This window comes from Schistocerca cancellata, chromosome 8 (genome assembly GCF_023864275.1).
Source record: "Schistocerca cancellata isolate TAMUIC-IGC-003103 chromosome 8, iqSchCanc2.1, whole genome shotgun sequence".
NCBI classification, from domain to species: domain Eukaryota; kingdom Metazoa; phylum Arthropoda; class Insecta; order Orthoptera; family Acrididae; genus Schistocerca; species Schistocerca cancellata.
In genome coordinates this window covers 351,971,742-351,993,648 of record NC_064633.1, presented here as the reverse complement: position 1 = coordinate 351,993,648, position 21,907 = coordinate 351,971,742, and the positions used below count along the sequence as shown (strand labels likewise).

The following is a 21,907-nucleotide window of genomic DNA, read 5'->3' as shown; positions in this document are numbered from 1 at the left end:
CAATCACATCATCAACACAGATTTTCTGTGAACGTTGGGGCAGGTATTGTTGGTGATGTCTTGATTGGGCCCCATGTTCTTCCACCTACGCTCAATGGAGCACGTTATCATGATTTCATACGGGATACTCTACCTGTGCTGCTAGAACATGTGCCTTTACAAGTACGACACAACATGTGGTTCATGCACGATGGAGCTCCTGCACATTTCAGTCGAAGTGTTCGTACGCTTCTCAACAACAGATTCGGTGACCGATGGATTGGTAGAGGCGGACCAATTCCATGGCCTCCACGCTCTCCTGACCTCAACCCTCTTGACTTTCATTTATGGGGGCATTTGAAAGCTCTTGTCTACGCAACCCCGGTACCAAATGTGGAGACTCTTCGTGCTCATATTGTGGACGGCTGTGATACAATACGCCATTCTCCAGGGCTGCATCAGCGCATCAGGGATTCCATGCGACGGACGGTGGATGCATGTATCCTCGCTAACGGAGGACATTTTGAACATTTCCTGTAACAAAGTGTTGAAGTCACGCTGGTACGTTCTGTTGCTGTGTGTTTCCATTCCATGATTAACGTGATTTGAAGAGAAGTAATAAAATGAGCTCTAACGTGGAAAGTAAGCATTTCCGGACACATGTCCACACAACATATTTTCTTTCTTTGTGTGTGAGGAATGTTTCCTGAAAGTTTGGCCGTACCTTTTTGTAACACCCTGTATACAGCCCTTAAATTAGTAGAACTCAAAATATTTAAAAATTCTGCGCACAACACATAGCTCGTATATTACAGTAACACGACTAGTAACAAATATGGGAAAGTGATTTTAGAATCACCTGAAGGACTGCGTTGTAGATACAGCCATCTGTCTCGTTGAAACACCAACCAAGAAACAACATGTGTTACCATGTATACTACTCTATTCTACTATACTCCTGAGCGTCAGAAGCAAAAATATTTTTCTCAAATTTTCTGGACTTTTGTTAGTCACTGGCGCGGTGAGGCATAATTCAGAAATCACAGACGTTCTGGTGCCACGCCAGCCATGGTGTACTGACCCTTCTTGCAGCAAGGCTCGTCCTCGAAGTCCACGATGAGCGCCGCCTTCTCCGGCTCCTGGTGGTGGCGGCGCAGGAAGGAGCCGCGGTAGCAGAAGAAGAGGGCGAACAGCGCCACCACCGCCTTCAGTGCCGCCCCCACGATCGGGCCGGCCACGCCCTGTAGCCAGACGCCGCCTCCGCCCCCAATTCCGCCTCCAGCTGACAGCCCCTCAACCCCCAGCCTGCCGGTGTCCACCACCAGCGGCCGGCTGCGACTCACTGACTCGGAGCGTGAAACCAGCTCCACCTGAAACATGGGGTTTTAGATACGGCGCTGTAACTTGCCTCATGGCCTGCCTGTTATTTACACTTTCTTTTTTGACCACAAAGTCTTTCTTTTCCTTAAACCCCGAGTTTATATTTGCAATGCTTTGCATTTTAACGCAACGGTCAGCTTCGATTGGTCGAAATTAACTCTTTGAGTGATCTTTTTGTGTCTCCATTGATGCATTACATACCTTCGGAGGCCGGTTTGGACCCTCAGCTAATGGGAAAAGTTCAGGGACGTGAAACCACGAGACGATATACAGGGTGATCAAAAAGTCAGTATAAATTTGAAAACTGAATAAATCACGGAATAATGTAGATAGAGAGGTTCAAATTGACATACATGCTTGGAATGACATGGGGTTTTACTAGAAACAAAAAAATACAAACGTTCAAAAAATGTCCGACAGATGGCGCTTCATCTGATCAGAATAGCAATAATTAGCATAACAAAGTAAGACAAAGCAAAGATTATGTTCTTTACAGGAAATGCTCAATATGTCCACCATCATTCCTCAACAATAGCTGTAGCCGAGGAATAATGTTTTAAACAGCACTGTAAAGCATGTCCGGAGATATGGTGAGACATTGGCGTCGGATGTTGTCTTTCAGCATCCCTAGAGATGTCGGTCGATCACGATACACTTGCGACTTGACGTAACCCCAGAGCCAATAATCTCACGGACTGAGGTCTGGGGACCTGGGAGGCTAAGCATGACGAAAGTGGCGGCTGAGCACACGATCATCACCAAACGACGAGCGCAAGAGATCTTTCCCGCGTCTACCAATACTTTTTTTTTGTTCTAATAAAACCCCATGTCATTCCAAGCATGTGTGCCAATTTTTACCTCTCTATCTACATTATTCCGTGGTTTATTAAGTTTTCATATACTGACTTTTTGATCACTCGGTAGTTTCGGATGAGCTTCCGGCGTTCCGTTCGTTGTCTCCGGTTTGGGAGGCAGTCCAGTCTGATTTGTTTCCTGGAGATGGTGTGACGCGGTTTATAGTTTCCGCAGTGATGATGTACAGGTGTCGTATTTCCATTACTTTCTACGATCTCTAATAGGTATAGGTGAAATCAGATTAATTGTCGGATATTTTTACCGATTCCGCTGTGACAGTTTTAGAGTCGTTCAAAGTAAGTGTACGGTCAGTAGCGCGCACATACCCAGATCATGCAATACTTGCCGCAGGCCACTTTAATCTACCGAGTATACACTGGGACGCATTTACATTTATCAAATGGTTCAAATGGCTCTGAGCACTATGGTACTTAACATCTGAGGTCATCAGTCCCCTAGAACTTAGAACTACTTAAATCCAACTAACCTAAGGACACCACACACATCCACGCCCGAGGCAGAATTCGAACCTGCGACCGTAGCGGTCGCGCAGTTTCAGACTGAATCCCCTAGAACCGCTCGGCCACACCGGCTGGTTGTACATTTATCGTATCCAGTACATATAGACTTGCGAATTAATTTTGAAGACGTTTTATGGAAACCGTCTTTAACAACCATTTCGACAGACGACACGCAGTGCGTATATCTTAAACCTCGTAGTTACAAATGAGTCAAACCTTACCGACAGCATCAGTACAGAGACAGCGATTTGTAAACATGATGTCATCTTAGGTACTATAGCTACTGAAGCTAATAAGTAAGTTTAGAAGGCAAGGAGAGTGTTTCAGCTAGAAAAATCAGATAAGCAGTGGTTAGTGTCTCCCTTAGACAGTGAACTGACATCATTTAGTTCCAGTATGATGGACGTAGAAGAATATGGGCAAAGTTTAAACAGACTGTCAATCGTTATACCTTAGCAAAAGATCAGGGAGAAACCGAGAAAATTCTGGTCCTACGTAAAATCGGTAAGCGGATCTAAGGCTTCCATCCAGTCACTCGTTGACCAATCTGATGTGGCCGTAGGAGATACGGAAACGAAAGCTGAAGTTCCAAATTTCGCGTTTATGAAACCACTCACGCAAAAGACTCGTACAAACATAGCGTCGTTTGGGCGTCGCACAGACTCCCGTATAGACGACATAGTAATAGACTTCCCTGGCGAAGAGAAGCGCCTGAAAGAGTTGAAAAGAAATAAGTTCTAAGGTCCGGATGCAACCCCAATTAGGTTTAACAAAGTACTCCATGGCACTAGACCCTTACTTTATCGCGAATCTCTCGCCCAGCGCAAAGTCCCAAGCGAATAGAAAAAGCAGAGGTGACTCCTGTACATCCAGGATAAAAGAAAGGAACCGCAGAATTACAGACCAATATCCTTGAAACCGGTCTGCTGCAGAATTGTTTCACATATAAAAAATTCCTTCAAACCGGTAAGCTTCTGTGCAAAAACCAGCATTGTTTTAGAAAGCATCACTCGTGCGAAACTCAGCAAGCCCTTTTCTTAAATGATATACTGCGAACTATGGACGAAATGTGACAGGAAGATTCCATATATATAGATTTCCGAAAAGCGTTTGACACGTTGCCCCACTGCAAGACTGTTAACGAAGGTAGGAGCATATGGAATAGGTTCCTAACATGTGAGAGGCTCGAAGAGTTCTTAAGTAATATAATCCAGTACGTTGTCCTCGGCGGCTAGTGTTCTTCAGAAAGTTTGATAGAACCGTTATTATTTTCTATGAACATAAATCATCTGGCGTACAGTGTGGACAGCAGTCTGTGATTGTTTTCTTGCGATGCCGTGGTGAATAGGAAAGCGTAGACGTTGAGTGACTATAGGAGGATACAAGATGACAGACAAAATGTGCAGTGGGAGTGATGAATGGCAGCTAGCTCTAAACGTAGAAAAATGTAAGTTAATGCAGATGAGTAGGAAAAATAAACCCGAAAAATTTAGAATACAGGACTGACATATTTACATCGTTTAAATATCTGGAAGTAACGTTCCAAGGTGATATGGAATGGAAAGAACACGTGACCATTGTGGTACGGAAGGCGAATGGTCGATTTCGGTTTGTTGAGAGACTTTCGGAAAAGAATGGTTCAGTCGCAACGGACATTAGTGCGACCCATTCTTGTATACTGCTAGAGTGTTTGCGGCCCGCATCAGGTCGTATTTAAGGAATATATGGAAGCAATTGAGAGGCGGACTACTAGATTTGTTACAGGTACGTTCTATCGACACTTGAGTGTTGCGGAGATGCAGTGCGAACTCATATGGAAAGCCTGGAGGGAGGACGACGTTCTTCTCGACGAAGACTTATGAGAAAATTTAATGAACCGGCATTTAATGCTGATTGAAGAACGATTCTGCTCCTGTCAACGTACTTTTCCCTTATGGACCACGAAGATACAGAGGTGTAAGATACAGAGGCATGCACAGAGTCGTTTCACCTTCGCTCGCTCTATTTGCGAATGGAACAGGGAAGGAAATGACAAGTATTGGTATAGGGTACCCTCCGCCAAGCACCATACAGTGCCTTGCGATGTATATTTGTAGATATAGATGTGTAGGTTTTTTGAGTTGTGCTTGCTAAATATTTGCACAGTTGTCTTGCGACCACTCCACATAGAGAACTTGCAATGGTATCCTGTCGCTTGGGAAATCGGAGGTTCACAGATCGCTCACTTTTAATGATATGGAAGATATACGAGGGTGAGTCAAATGATAATCTTAAATATTTTTTAAATATTATTTATTGTGCAGAACTGGTACAGAGCTGTATCACTTTCGACATTATCCCCCCACGCTTAATGCAAGTCCTCCAGCGCTCACAAAGTGCATAAATTCCTCTAGGAAAAAATTCTTTTGGTAGTCCTCGCAACCACTCATGCACCGCGTGGCGTGCCTCTTCATCAGAACAGAACTTCTTTCCTCCCATTGCGTCTTTGAGTGGTCCAAACATATGGAAATCACTTGGGGCAAGGTCTGGTGAGTATGGTGGATGAGGAAGACTCTCAAAATGCAGGTCTGTGATTGTTGCAACTGTTGTACGGGCAGTGTGGGGTCTTGAATTGTCACGTTGCAAAAGAACACCTGCTGACAACAATCCACGTCGCTTTGATTTGATTCCACGCAGCAGATGATTTTTTAGGAGATCTGTGTAATGCACTGGTGACAGTGGTCCCTTTAGGCGTGTAATGCTCCAAAATGACGCCTTTTCTTTCCAAAAGAGAGTCCCTGCTGATGGTTCTGTTCGAAACTTATTTGGTTTTGGTGATGAGGAATGGCGCCATTCCTTGCTCGTTTTCTTCGTTTCTGGTTGGTGGAAGTGAACCCATGTTTCGTCCCCAGTAACGATTCTAGCAAGGAAGCCATCACCTTCTCGTTCAAAGCGCTGAAGAAGTTCTTCAAAAGCATCAACAAGTCGTTCTCTCATTTCAGGAGTCAGCTGCCGTGGCACGTATCTTGCAGACACTTTGTGAAACTGGAACACATCATGCACAATGTGGTGTGCTGACCCATGAGTAATCTGCGAACATGCTGAAGTATCCTTCAATGTCACTCGGAGGAAGGAGGTTCTCGACGGCGAACGACAGCTCACAGCAGAGCTCGAGACAGCTATCCAGCAAGCCTCGCGCGAGGCAATGAAGACGCAGAAGAACAAAGTCCACCGCTAACATGTTCGCATGCTAGCAGCCAGGTGACATCGACAACCCACGCCAGGACAAACCATCAAGAGGGGATATACCATCAGACACCCAGCAAGGGACAGGAGGATAGGCCGTAACAGGCCAGACCTCCAACAACATAGGTTTCACATCTTCACTACGCAAAAACCGAATAACAGAACGCTGTTCTTCCCTGGTGCAAGTCGAAAGTGGGGCGGCCATGTTTATACTGATACTGCGACGGTATATGTGCATCTACACTATGCTACAGGAAATTCTGCACGCTGTTTGTAACACGCTCACCAACTAACAGGATAACAGAGCGAAATATCTATTTGTTATTACCAATTTAAGGTTTTCATTTGACTCGCCCTCGTAAGATCGAGTAATATCTTCCCAATCCATCGCTTGTCATCCTCTCCTGGATTATAAGTGTTTTTCTAATTTGTGATTTCGTTACAGATATGAGGGATCTTCCTCATAACACATATTTGGTTATAAGCTGAAATCATACGTATTATTTAATTTTTGGATAGGTTATTGATGACTCTCTTTATTCAAATGCTACCCATTTCTGCGACAGATTCCACCGTCGTCAGCCCCCCTCCCCTCTTACTGGCAAAAATGCAATTTAGCTTACTGTCATCACAGGGGATAGAAATGAAACTCGGTGAAACTCAGTTCATGCATGAAGGGCCCTCTACATGCAATACATCACAGAACTACTGACCGGTCGCATTTAAATAAACTGATACAAACACACGGCTAAGGGTGAAATCATTAATTCTCTTATACTAGTCATCCGAAATAGAAAATGGATGTACGACAGTTTGATGTAAGTTCTTACACAATTTTTTCACCTCAGTTCCATAACTCTATGAGTTTAGACATCAAATAAAAAGTACCTTACTCCACGTTGACTGCACAGATTATAGATTACATAGATTTCATATTGCTTCACAGTCCGTCCACAGTAGGGCCTCGTCATCCTATCAGTTGAGCAACGATACGCGAAGTGAAGGATTAACACTGTACTGAAGAGGACGTCCTAATAGTACGTTGTAATGACTTGTGGACACATCAGATTCGGATTTGAAATCTGTTTTTCGCGAAGGTGGCACATCACAGCACGTTCTCATTCTGTTCTGTTGGCTGCATTCTTCTTTTTGTTTCGGTGACGATTCTGCTAATGCCTTCTGAAATAGATTTAGGATTCTGGGGAAATAAGATAATACCGCCGTTCCCCTAATCTGAGGTCGAACTCAGAACGTGATTATCCTGAACAGAAAGCCACCCAGTCTAATATTTACATAAAAGTGTAGCTCTGAGAAGCAGTAAATCAGTTTAGCATTGTCTCAAATCTGATGTAACGAAAAATTATTTCTGTATTATCAGTATTGTTTTAATTTAATATCAACAGGACGAACAACGTTCGATGGATCAAGCCTCATGCTCCCTTGTTTAGAGCTAAATGGTAATGGCTGCAGTTATTTGTATGGCACAAATTTTGTAGAGGTCAACCACTCGTAATGCACTTGTGTCTCCTTTATTGTGCAGCTTGAAGAAAGTCTACTTGCCCATCACAGCAATTTAGGCACTTTTTATAGCGTCTTCTGATTTATACTCTTAATTTCGGAACGTAAAGCCCGTGGCCGGTGGCATTTTTTTCATATTTTTTTCTCCTTATTCTTATAAGTGCCCTTATTTCACCCAGAAACTACAACTATTCGCAAATAAGTTCCGTCTCGCGATAGTTTTGCGAGTGTTGTGTTCCTATTCAAGAACTTGGCAACACAAATTAATAGTTTTCACATTGTGATCGTAGTACAGAACTTTCTAGAAATGAAATAATCATATTCAGCTGATCCATTTTGATACAGGGGACTACTGGGAATAGAGATGGTCAAACTTGATTTGATAAAGATAATTTTTGTCTAATAGTGCCAAATCGCCTTCGATACAATCCACTTCTCACCTGTTTGGGTGCTGTTAAACGACTGTCAAACAGCACGTAAAACAAAGGGTGTTCACTGACTCTTCGCCATAGATCCGCAAGCTATTAAGTAAGTAATTTTCAGAAAACAACAGTCAGTGCTTTCATTAAAGTAAAACTTATAGGAAAAGGCAAGAAGTGGAATAACTGTATGTGAAAAAATTGCCAGTGACAGTCTTCTGTTTCACAAGCTGCGACATCGTCGCGAAAAAACACAGTGACCCGTAAATGTGATAAGTTTCCTTTAATTTACGTCTATGGTCACATTATTTTTGCTTAACAGATTACCGGTTTCGGTCTTTAATGACTATCACCAGATCTGTTTCATAAAGACGAAGTCCTAATGTACTGCAGCCATATTGGCATCGTCAAATGTTAAATGCGGAATCAGCACCAACATTTGACGATGCCACTATGGCTGCAGTACATTAGCACGTTGTCTTTATGAAACACATCTGATGATGGTCATTAAAGACCGAAACCGGTAATCTGTTAAACAAAAAGATAGTGACCATAGACGTAAGGTAAAGGAAACTTATTCTTCTGTTTAACGTTTATATACAAACGAATCATTATAGTGGGAAATTACGTGGGTCCCACACAAAAGGAAAAGAAAACAAAAGATAAATGCCTAGTGTGTAACTATATAACCACAGGGCGTTATCTAACTGAAACTCATATCGGTTTTACAAGTTACTGAGGCTAATTTCCATGTGGGGTACAGTAATACCAAGAGCATGCCAGTGGGAAGCAACAACAAGGGAAGGTCGGCAGGCCAGATGGTTTGCACGCAAAAGGGCCCTTGTGATAGTCGCAGTCACGTTGATGAAAAACACGTCTTCGATAAATTCAAGACATTCGATGCAATATTCTGCACTAGTTCAGGAGGATTAAACCATTCTTTCTTTTTCCAACTAGGTCAGCGAAAAGAGATCATCGATTTCTGTAAACTGCTAGAACAGTAGCTCCACTAGATTAGACTTAGAGCTGTCAGGAATATGAAATCGTGTCCTGTCAATAACCTGCTTCACAGAAGACACAACTATCCTAATGATGGCCTCACTGACTGGACATGTACTTTCCTTTTATTACGTGTTCATGGATACTGAAGTTTTTATTTATGTATATCACAGACAGAACAACGTGACTAGTACATGGACAAGGAAAAAACTTGGCGCTTTAATAGACCTAATGCAGACATTTTATGCATGTCCATTTTCGTGAGACAACTGTATTCATATCGTTGGCGATCTAAATAAAGCCGGCAACTACCGCTGGGGAGCGCTGAGAGCGCAAAATCACAATAACCAGCTCGTCCCAAGGGCTCAGAGCACTGTCTCTCCTGACGTTGGATATCCCATTCAACCAAAATGATGTTTTCAGGACAAATAAATGAATGTTGGGTATCACTTGGTGCCCCCCATGAACCATGGACCTTGCCGTTGGTGGGGAGGCTTGCGTGCCTCAGCGATACAGATAGCCGTACCGTAGGTACAACCACAACGGAGGGGTATCTGTTGAGAGGCCAGACAAACGTGTGGTTCCTGAAGAGGAGCAGCAGCCTTTTCAGTAGTTGCAGGGGCAACAGTCTGGATGATTGACTGATCTGGCATTGTAACAATAACCAAAACGGCCTTGCTGTGCTGGTACTGCGAACGGCTGAAAGCAAGGGGAAACTACGGCCGTAATTTTTCCCGAGGGCCTGCAGCTCTACTGTATGATTAAATGATGATGGCGTCCTCTTGGGTAAAATATTCGGGAGGTAAAATAGTCCCCCATTCGGATCTCCGGGCGGGGACTACTCAAGAAGATGTCGTTATCAGGAGAAAGAAAACTGGCGTTCTACGGATCGGAGCGTGGAATGTCAGATCCCTTAATCGGGCAGGTAGGTTAGAAAATTTGAAAAAGGAAATGGATAGGTTAAAGTTAGATATAGTGGGAATTAGTGAAGTTCGGTGGCTGGAGGAACAAGACTTCTGGTCAGGTGACTACAGGGTTATAAACACAAAGTCAAATAGGGGTAATGCAGGAGTAGGTTTAATAATGAATAGGAAAATAGGAACGCGGGTAAGCTACTACAAACAACATAGTGAACGCATTATTGTGGCCAAGATAGATACGAAGCCCACACCTACTACAGTAGTACAAGTTTATATGCCAACTAGTTCTGCAGATGATGAAGAAATTGAAGAAATATATGATGAAATAAAAGAAATTATTCAGATAGTGAAGGGAGACGAACATTTAAGTCATGGGTGACTGGAATTCGAGTGTAGGAAAAGGGAGAGAAGGAAACGTAGTAGGTGAATATGGATTGGGGCTAAGAAATGAAAGAGGGAGCCGCCTGGTAGAATTTTGCACAGAGCACAACTTAATCATAGCTAACACTTGGTTTAAGAATCATGATAGAAGGTTGTATACATGGAAGAACCCTGGAGATACTAAAAGGTATCAGATAGATTATATAATGGTCAGACAGAGATTTAGGAACCAGGTTTTAAATTGTAAGACATTTCCAGGGGCAGATGTGGACTCTGACCACAATCTATTGGTTATGACCTGTAGATTAAAACTGAAGAAACTGCAAAAAGGTGGGAATTTAAGGAGATGGGACCTGGATAAACTGAAAGAACCAGAGGTTGTACAGAGTTTCAGGGAGAGCATAAGGGAACAATTGACAGGAATGGGGGAAAGAAATACAGTAGAAGAAGAATGGGTAGTTTTGAGGGATGAAGTAGTGAAGGCAGCAGAGGATCAAGTAGGTAAAAAGACGAGGGCTACTAGAAATCCTTGGGTAACAGAACAAATATTGAATTTAATTGATAAAAGGAGAAAATATAAAAATGCAGTAAATGAAGCAGGCAAAAAGGAATACAAACGTCTCAAAAATGAGATCGACAGGAAGTGCAAAATGGCTAAGCAGGGATGGCTAGAGGACAAATGTAAGGATGTAGAGGCTTATCTCACTAGGGGTAAGATACACTCCTGGAAATGGAAAAAAGAACACATTGACACCGGTGTGTCAGACCCACCATACTTGCTCCGGACACTGCGAGAGGGCTGTACAAGCAATGATCACACGCACGGCACAGCGGACACACCAGGAACCGCGGTGTTGGCCGTCGAATGGCGCTAGCTGCGCAGCATTTGTGCACCGCCGCCGTCAGTGTCAGCCAGTTTGCCGTGGCATACGGAGCTCCATCGCAGTCTTTAACACTGGTAGCATGCCGCGACAGCGTGGACGTGAACCGTATGTGCAGTTGACGGACTTTGAGCGAGGGCGTATAGTGGGCATGCGGGAGGCCGGGTGGACGTACCGCCGAATTGCTCAACACGTGGGGCGTGAGGTCTCCACAGTACATCGATGTTGTCGCCAGTGGTCGGCGGAAGGTGCACGTGCCCGTCGACCTGCGACCGCACCGCAGCGACGCGCGGATGCACGCCAAGACCGTAGGATCCTACGCAGTGCCGTAGGGGACCGCACCGCCACTTCCCAGCAAATTAGGGACACTGTTGCTCCTGGGGTATCGGCGAGGACCATTCGCAACCGTCTCCATGAAGCTGGGCTACAGTCCCGCACACCGTTAGGCCGTCTTCCGCTCACGCCCCAACATCGTGCAGCCCGCCTCCAGTGGTGTCGCGACAGGCGTGAATGGAGGGACGAATGGAGACGTGTCGTCTTCAGCGATGAGAGTCGCTTCTGCCTTGGTGCCAATGATGGTCGTATGCGTGTTTGGCGCCGTGCAGGTGAGCGCCACAATCAGGACTGCATACGACCGAGGCACACAGGGCCAACACCCGGCATCATGGTGTGGGGAGCGATCTCCTACACTGGCCGTACACCACTGGTGATCGTCGAGGGGACACTGAATAGTGCACGGTACATCCAAACCGTCATCGAACCCATCGTTCTACCATTCCTAGACCGGCAAGGGAACTTGCTGTTCCAACAGCACAATGCACGTCCGCATGTATCCCGTGCCACCCAACGTGCTCTAGAAGGTGTAAGTCAACTACCCTGGCCAGCAAGATCTCCGGATCTGTCCCCCATTGAGCATGTTTGGGACTGGATGAAGCGTCGTCTCACGCGGTCTGCACGTCCAGCACGAACGCTGGTCCAACTGAGGCGCCAGGTGGAAATGGCATGGCAAGCCGTTCCACAGGACTACATCCAGCATCTCTACGATTGTCTCCATGGGAGAATAGCAGCCTGCATTGCTGCAAAAGGTGGATATACACTGTACTAGTGCCGACATTGTTGCCTGTGTCTATGTGCCTGTGGTTCTGTCAGTGTGATCATGTGATGTATCTGACCCCAGGAATGTGTCAATAAAGTTTCCCCTTCCTGGGACAATGAATTCACGGTGTTCTTATTTCAATTTCCAGGAGTGTAGATACTGCCTACAGGAAAATTAAAGAGACCTTTGGAGATAAGAGAACCACTTGTATGAACATCAAGAGCTCAGATGGAAACCCAGTTCTAAGCAAAGAAGGGAAAGCAGAAAGGTGGAAGGAGTATATAGAGGGTCTATACAAAGGCGATGTACTTGAGGACAATATTATGGAAATGGAAGAGGATGTAGATGAAGATGAACTGGGAGATACGATACGGCGTGAAGAGTTTGACTGAGTCGAAACAAGGCCCCTGGAGTAGACAACATTCCATTGGAACTACTGACGGCCTTGGGAGATCCAGTCCTGACAAGACTATACCATCTGGTGAGCAAGATGTATGAAACAGGCGAAATACCCTCAGACTTCAAGAAGAATATAATAATTCCAATCCCAAAGAAAGCAGGTGTTGACAGATGTGAGAATTACCGAACAATCAGCTTAATAAGCCACAGCTGCAAAATACTAACACGAATTCTTTACAGACGATTAGAAAAACTAGTAGAAGCCGACCTCGGGGAAGATCAGTTTGGATTCCGTAGAAATACTGGAACACGTGAGGCAATACTGACCTTACGATGGCTCTGAGCACTATGGGACTCAACTGCTGTGGTCATAAGTCCCCTAGAACTTAGAACTACTTAAACCTAACTAACCTAAGGACATCACACACATCCATGCCCGAGGCAGGATTCGAACCTGCGACCGTAGCGGTCATGCGGTTCCAGACTGTAGCGCCTTTAACCGCTCGGCCTGACCTTACGACTTATCTTAGAAGAAAGATTAAGGAAAGGCAAACCTACGTTTCTAGCATTTGTAGACTTAGAGAAAGCTTTTGACAATGTTGACTGGAATACTCTCTTTCAAATTCTAAAGGTGGCAGGGGTAAAATACAGGGAGCGAAAGGCTATTTACAATTAGTACAGAAAGCAGATGGCAATTATAAGAGTCGAGGGACATGAAAGGGATGCAGTGGTTGGGAAGGGAGTAAGACAGGGTTGTAGCCTCTCCCCGATGTTATTCAATCTGTATATTGAGCAAGCAGTAAAGGAAACAAAAGAAAAATTCGGAGTAGGTATTAGAATCCATGGAGAAGAAATAAAAACTTTGAGGTTCGCCGATGACATTGTAATTCTGTCAGAGACAGCAAAGGACTTGGAAGAGCAGTTGAACGGAATTGATGGTGTCTTGAAGGGAGGATATAATATGAACATCAACAAAAGCAAAACGAGGATAATGGAATGTAGTCGAATTAAGTCGGGTGATGTTGAGGGTATTAGATTAGGAAATGAGACACTTAAAGTAGTAAAGGAGTTTTGCTATTTGGGGAGCAAAATAACTGATGATGGTCGAAGTAGAGAGGATATAAAATGTAGACTGGCAATGGCAAGGAAAGCGTTTCTGAAGAAGAGAAATTTGTTAACATCGAGTATAGATTTAAGTGTCAGGAAGTCATTTCTGAAAGTATTTGTATGGAGTGTAGCCATGTATGGAACTGAAACGTGGACGGTAAATAGTTTGGACAAGAAGAGAATAGAAGCTTTCGAAATGTGGTGCTATAGAAGAATGCTGAAGATTGGATGGGTAGATCACATAACTAATGAGGAAGTATTGAATAGGATTGGGGAGAAGAGAAGTTTGTGGCACAACTTGACCAGAAGAAGGGATCGTTTGGTAGGACATGTTCTGAGGCATCAAGGGATCACCAATTTAGTATTGGAGGGCAGCGTGGAGGGTAAAAATCGTAGAGGGAGACCAAGAGATGAATACACTAAGCAGATTCAGAAGGATGTAGGTTGCAGTAGGTACTGGGAGATGAAGAAGCTTGCGCAGGATAGAGTAGCATGGAGAGCTGCATCAAACCAGTCTCAGGACTGAAGACCACAACAACAACAACAACAACAACATCACTTGGTGAGAGATTGGGACTGTATTTAAGGATGTGTAAGGGTTTCCCAGTGAAACCTGTCCAGCATAGTCGCAACAACTGTGGCAACATGTGGGTTCGATGTCTCTCCATGCCCTTTCCATATTTTTGGAGCGCTGAAGAATAACATTTGTAGCTAAGAGCTTCGTGGCTCACCGACCCAGGACGTCAAGGTTGAGTGGTGTGTTAAGTACCCAAGCCACGTCCGATCATGTTGTGTCGATCGTTTCGGTAGTTCGCTGTTGGAGAGCTTTCCCTGTGAGCAACACCGAGTGTTTGTAGTGGTGAAATAGAGCCGCCGTGCGGTGGAATTAACTATATTGGTTCACTACAATTCAAGTGCACCAGCGGAATTTTCTGCCTTCTGGCCATTAGTGTTCTGGTTACCTGTCGTAGCCACTGACGTAAATTCAGGCAGCGTTAGTTTTTGAAGTTAACGATATCAAATTCAAGTGTACCAGCGGAATTTTCTGCCTTGTGGCCATTAGTGTTCCGGTTACCTGCCCTGGACACTTACGTAATTTCAGGCAGCGTCCTTTCCTCACCTGTTGTCGCTGTCCAGCATGATGTGTAGTTTTGACAGCTTAATGCATATTTCATTGTAGATTATCACGTCCGTAAGAGTTTGGTCTTTGAGTCTTTATGTAGCGATTGGTGGCTAGTGCGTCATTTGGTCGGTCGGTCCTTGACTGTCTCTTGGTTGGGTTACCGACGGATCAAGTGTAGTTGGGCCCACCACCTGTCTAACCTAAGTGAACGTTAATGTTTCGAGGGGCAGCCCCACCTCCGCCTCCCCCCCCCAATCCCCCCCCCCCCCCGCTCCCTGGAGGCGTCTGAGTGCCGTTGTCTATACTGTTCTTTTCATGGGTGTTTAATGGTCTGTTGGTAATCTATTATAGCCAATGCTTTAAAAGACAAAAAAATATTCTGTTTTATGTAAATCAATTTATGTAAATTTATGTAGGCGTTCAGCAGCTTAAAACCTTATTCTCAATCTTTTTCATTTAGTGTCCGTTCGGCCATTGAAAACTTAAAGGTTAAGGTATTTTTGAATGTTTGGAAATCAACTATGGGTCTTCAGTCGCTTAAAGCCTTATTCTCAAAATTTCCCCTTAAGGAAAAACATTGCGGCCTTCTGCCTTAAAAAATTATGGTAATACATTTTAAAATTTAGAAATTTAATTGTGACCTTAAGCCGTCTGTATTGCACCTTGTATATGTTTGCTCTATCCTTTGCTTGAGGCTTAATTATTTTATTTGCAACTGCATGTCTTCAGTCACTTGAAATGTATCTTGTTACCTTTTAAGATTCCTTGTTTGGAGGCCTTCAACCGTGTAAGAATTGGATTTTGAAACTCGTAGTTGTAAAGGTTCGGCTATGTGCCGTTTTGGTTTAAAGGTTTTATTAAATACCAGTAAATTACAATTCTGAAGTGAAACTGACCGACACCTTATTTGGCCCTTTCCACAATCCTAATCACCTGTTCTGCCCTGCGGGTTTAACGGGCGTCTCACTGGTACAGCTACAGTAGAAAATGTGCACGCCTGGGTACTATCATGGTCCCCTAGACAAGTGCAAGCATATTTCCCTGAAGGCATTGACCATCTTGTATCACAGTCGGATAAAGACATTAACAATTATGCCGATTACTTGTGAAATAATAGTGTACTTACTTTTTTCACCTGTCTAATGTCCTTTTGAATTCTGTTTAAAAATAGTCGAGTTTTGGATTATCTACATCGTCATGGGAAAAAAAATTAGTTCCACAATCTGTTATGTGCAGTGGGTCGACGAATACATTTGACTATAAATACTGTAGGTGACTTATCTATATTTAATCACTTTTGTACGCCTTATGTGAGTTTCGGGTCGTATACCTTTTTTCAAATGTCCGAGGGTACAGTAGAAAACCAGGAATGTCTACATGTGGCGCAACGCTACTGCTCAGGGTTTAAATAGCTGCGTCACTCATTCCAGTTCCTCGTCCGTTCACTGATCCAACGACACACACAGTGCACGGCATGTCACATATCAGTAGCGTTATTGGCTGTGTCCTACAAGCCATTCCGTTGCGGTATCAGACGTCTCATCGCGTGTCCCTTTGCCTCGACGACTGACATAGTATACCCACAAAGTTGCAGTCGTCATTGCCGTGTCTGCCTGCGGTGGAGAACCGTTCCAAATAAAGCAGGGCCAGTCCAACTGCGGGATCACGAGACGGAGCACTCACGTAAACTTGTCGACGCTACTGCCTCCCTGCAGACACCTCGCTAATGGCTAATGAGCGCGCACTGGCGACGCGCGGGCGCCGGGGACCACCCGGGCAGAAATACTTTCTCAGCGGGGGACGCTGTTTATTTCCGTGCCCGTCACAGCCAAACATCGGCGCCCTTAAACTGCGTGTTTTGTGATAGCAGGCACGCCCTCCTCTGTAAACACACACGCACGAGAACCTTCATCAGTGACAAAAACAAACAACGGAAGTCAATAAAGAGGACTTTTACGGCTGAAAGACCGTACGTACTGGCGCACCTAAGAGACCCGAATTTCGTTTTAATACAAACATTTTCCTGGTAATTCTGAGGCGTCATTACAGCTTTTCAACATCGTGTACAGTAATTACAGAACTTGTTTGTCAGACACGATAAGCGCACTTCCTCCCTCTTTTTCTGACGTCGCGAGGCGTAGCGGTAGCACGCTATTCAGGACAAACGGAGTTTTAGAACCAGCCCAGCCATCCGAACTCGGGTTTGCTATCGGTTCACTTAGTCTAAATTCAGATGTAACGTGCGTTAAAGCACGGTAACGCGAGATCAAATTTCAAAACAGGTGAGATGACGAGCGGTAGAACGCGAACCTCTCTCGCGGTGTTACTGTTCCAGGAAGAAAGGAAGATTAAGAGTTTAACGCCCTGTCAACAATTCGGGCATTAGAGACTGTCGGTTTCAGATATCTGGCGAGCGGATGCCGAGGGGCGGAGCTACACTATTCATATAAAATTGGAAAATCGGCTGTGTCTGTGATAATTCGTTAAGAATGCGAAGTTACCTGGATGAAACTGACGCTGAGACGCCAACACCAGATGATTGAAAATGTATCAAAAATGTGAACAGTAGCAACGTTTCCCCATTGCACTGGTGCTCTCAGTTCTAAACAGAGCGGTTCTAGACCCTTCAGTCCGGAACGGCGCTGCTGCTACGGTCGCAGGTTCGAATCCGGCCGCGGGCACGGATGTGTGTGATGTCCTAAGGTTAGGTTAGGTTTCAGTAGTTCTAAGTCTAGGGGACTGATGACTTCAGACATTAAGTCCCATAATGCTTAGAGCCATTTGAACCATTTGAATTTCTGAACATACCGGAATACAAAGTACACAACACTCGACTTTCTTATAAATATTTCTCTCTATAGGACTGTTGGCTCTGCGTGACAATAGCTATCACTTTATGAGGTTACATTTTCACACTTATGAAAGATACAACGACTCAGAAATTTTTAGATATTCCATTCTATATGAAAAACTCTGAGCATTTTCTGGATATGCGCGAGAGAAAGATCTTTAACAGCAAACTACGACACGGCAGTTCCTACGTGATGGCAGCTGATGAAGCCTTTGGCCTGATGGAAAACTTAATGGGACCATACGGTGGAAAGCAGCTGACTTATGAAAAGAAAAGACAGTTAACTATCGGCAGATTCTAGCGGTTAGGTACGATGAAAGTACTTTTGCTACAGCGTGTAAGAAATGAAGGATACTACATCGCTTGGTGGCTTTGAGTGTGGATTGCGCCGAACACACTGTAAAAACGATTACAGTTCTTCAAAGCAATGTTGTAAATACAGATGAATTTAAACAAGAAGACATCTTAGAACAGTATAAATGCTACTCGCAGTACACGAATCTTCGTGTTTAATTTAGCAACTATTTTGTTAATGAAGGCAGGCAGACTTGAATATACACATCGTACGGTATTACCGAAAGTGTGCTTATTACCTAGATTTCTCGTTCTTCCTTGAGTCACTTCCCTCACAGAAGATGAAAACCAATTTCTTCCAAGCTTGCCGTTTCCAAAACGCTATTCAGATGCTATAGTCAGTATTGCTGGTCTTTTTTCTAATTCGTCAGTTATTAACTCTATGACAATATTCTCGCCTTTGATTTCACTAACTTTTCTCAATGCCTATCAAGGGAAAGTAACAGAAACACGCAGAAGATGGATTCGGTCACGATTAAAAAGCGCCCTCGATCGAACAGCATACGGACGTCTTTCTCTTTCCAGTTGCCCGTTAACGAACGTTCCTCAGCGTTTTTCGTGGGCGCTGACGCAGGCTCATGCGATCGATTGGAAGTTGAGTGTTAGGTGTCTAAACGCAGGTTTTGAAATCACGCGTCAGCTTTCTGTCATATGAACTTAGCCTATCCCTCAAAGAGAATGCCGGTATAAGCTCACTAATTCGTCTGTTATGTGGTTACTTCTCCTTTCTTGCCGGGCTGCAATAGTGCACATTGTTTACCGAAAACTAATCCAAATACCAGTCCTTCCTTTTCTCTTTCAAATTGTAGTGTAAGTGTTAATAGCTACCGCCGTACTTTAACTGTTTAGTCAGCATCAGGTTACCTTCTATTAGGAACGTGGGCGCACTCAACGACTGTGATATGACTCTCAGATGATGGAGCATAGCAATCAGTTACCTTTTTTTGCAGATTTTATTCGGAAAATCTAGATTTTGGCTAGTGCCTAGCCATTATCAATGAATAATTTCATAATATGAACGCATGTTGACTAAAGAGTCTTGAAAGAACTGTGACAGAAACCCAAACAACAGGGGACTGACCGAAATGGTGCACTGATAATGGCTAGGTACTAGTCGAAACGTAGATTCGCCCAATTATATCCGGCTGATGGCTGTGCTCTATTATTTGAATGTTAAGTCAGCATTCCGAAAGATATAAGTTACAAATGATCCCATTACAAGAAACTGGTAGACACACATCACTGCACATGAAAAATTATTGGATGTTGGTGGAACATATGGTAAAACATACAAAGAGTCAGCATAAATAAAATATGTCAACAATTTTTTTAATCTGAATTACGATAAATGTAAAACAAGGATAGATGAGTTTTACTAAGGGAAATAGCTAACTGTGGCCAAAATAGAGAATACGTGAAATGCACACAGGGAATAGCAAGAAAACAGTTTCCGAAAACGAGAAATTTGTTGCACTGAATACATATTACGCAGAGATGAAGATGCTTGCATAGAATAGATTAGCGTGGAGAGTTGCATTAAACCTGTCTTCGAAATGAAGACAACTTCAACAAGATCGTTTTAGTCGCCAATAGAATGGTGCTTGACAGATCTGGAAAACGATCGACGGGCGTATGTGACGGATGTCCATGAGGTTCGCTGAACAAGATCTGCATATCGAATGCAAGTTAAGTCATGTTTCAATAATCATTTTCTTCAAGGTATTTCGAAGTATTCGAATACAACATATGATCCAAAATGCGTCTAGAAATCGTTGTTCTTGCTGACCAAAAAGGTCAAACAGAGGTGATACAATGGTTCTCACTCGTATTCGAGATTAGTGGTGTCGCTTTAATTTAAAACCGAAACGTCCAGGCCGTGTCGTCATCTACCTTGCTGCATTTTGCGTCGTCCACCCGACCGTTTTGCCGAATTTCCAGACGGTGGAGCTGCTACTTCTCACTCAAGCAGATCCTCTGTTGCCATCATGAGGCTCGGAGCCCTCCGTCCCACTTTTCCTACCAAGCAAAAATCCATCGCAGTACCAGTAGTCGAAGACGGATCCTCCGCATAACAGCGATACACGCTGACCACTCTTGTTTTCTCTCTGTGATGATGGTGGGGCGAGAAGTGAGGTGGAGGAGGCATGGATCCCACCTCGTTATTGTTCACGCATTCTCTCGCCTTCTTTGCCTTCTTCTGGTGGCCCTATTTGCTTTACTCTCTCTATGTTTTTTTTTAATGCAAACTTGGAAATAAAGATCTTAGGTTAAATTGAAAGATCGTTCCTACTTAAAGCAATGATAAATTTCCATTCACAAAAAAATGTTCTTCTTGAAATTAAAATTTTGTTCTGTGTGAACAACTTAAACGCTGGCCCCACTGCCGCTGTGCATCTGCTCCTCAGCCAGGATAACAGAAAAGTGAAATTCTTATTTCTTGAAAATAATAATGTAGAAAAACTTCTTTCTAAATGTCGAAATTTTGTGGTCCGTGAAACGCAGTATACTACTTAGAAATTAAATATTTACTTTCGAAACGGAAATAATTCTGTCCGAGGAAGGTGCCATGTTCACTATCAAAGTACTTCCGTCTGGCTGATACGCGTACTAATATCTCTCTTGGTTGTAACTCTACAGTGTTCAACTGGTCTGTCTACTACATGTATACTTTCTCTTGTGATGCCATATTCTCATAGATCTCCTTCTGGTTAGCGTCTTCTGCAATATCACAAAATCCGTGTAGTATACAAGTACAAGCGAGGCAGTCATTCGGTTGTCTGTTTTCTGTTAGATTCATTGCTGTGTGCCAAGTCATCCATATGGCAGTGTTGTTTGTTTTGCAGGTGAAAATCGAAGTTTGTCTGGTCGAAGCAGTTTTCTCATCATTTTGACAACTTCATAACTTACACGACGTAAAGCAAAGGTGTACACCTGTCATTATCAGTAATTCACTTGGTATTATGATCGCGAAGACGGCTTCCCAGACTATGCTGTGTGAGTGCAAAGGAGTGCAATGCTGACAGTCGTTTCCGTCAGCTTTCGGAAAGTCAGTCTGTCCTTTTTTCTTTTCTCGTTAAATGATCTGGTTCCGCCGTTCTACCTCTGGACTATTCCTTACACATGTGAGAGACCTTTCACTTAACATCCATAAAGCAGAATTGGTGCAAAACTTTCAACAGCCAAAATCGCATAAATTCTTTATTTCTGACAACCCGTTTCGGCAGATATAACTGTTATCTCGTGGCCTTCAAAAAATATTTATTACTAAACGTGTTCATTGCGGGTTAGGGTCCCACGCAATGATGCCTTTGTGGCGGATAGAATAGAGCACTTCATACAAATGTTTGTAAGAAATAAAAACTTAACAGTTAAAAAGCATCACGAGCACAAGGTCATGTCCAAATACAAGTGTTCAGACCGAGCGGGGAGGCGCAGTGGTCAGCACACTGCACCAGCATTCGGGAGGATGTCGGGTCAAGCCGGCATCCGGGCATCCTGATTTAGGTTTTCCGTGATTTTCCTAAATCGATTCAGCCAAATAATGCCGGGATGGTTCCTTGGAAAGTGCAAGGGCGGCTTCCTTTTCCAGCCTTCCCTAATCCTATGGGACCTATGACCTCGCTGTTTGGTCTCTTCCCCCAAATAAACCAACCAACCAACCATGTGTTCAGAGGCAACTATTGATTCTTAAAAATCACAATATACATCAAAATGCTCAGCGCAGGTGCTCACGCAAAGAGTTGGAAAACATCCTGTGTTAAATGCAGTCTGTAAATTCTAACAGTCGTTGCCATTTTAGGGACCCTTCATTCTCTTGTAGTTAGCTCTATAATTTGGAAATTCATATATTTATTGTTAGTGTTGAATAGATACGACGGACGTTATAGGATCACGCAAAG

General features: G+C 43.7%; 1 protein-coding gene across 1 annotated transcript in view; it reads right to left on the bottom strand.

The window, feature by feature from the left end:
• Nucleotides 1-21,907, bottom strand: part of LOC126095578 (uncharacterized) — a 277,083-nt gene that overhangs the window by 9,695 nt on the left and 245,481 nt on the right. The window contains exon 8 of the mRNA XM_049910354.1: nt 1,061-1,349. Coding sequence (XP_049766311.1) covers nt 1,061-1,349 — 289 coding nt within the window. The remainder of the gene's footprint in view (nt 1-1,060; nt 1,350-21,907) is intronic.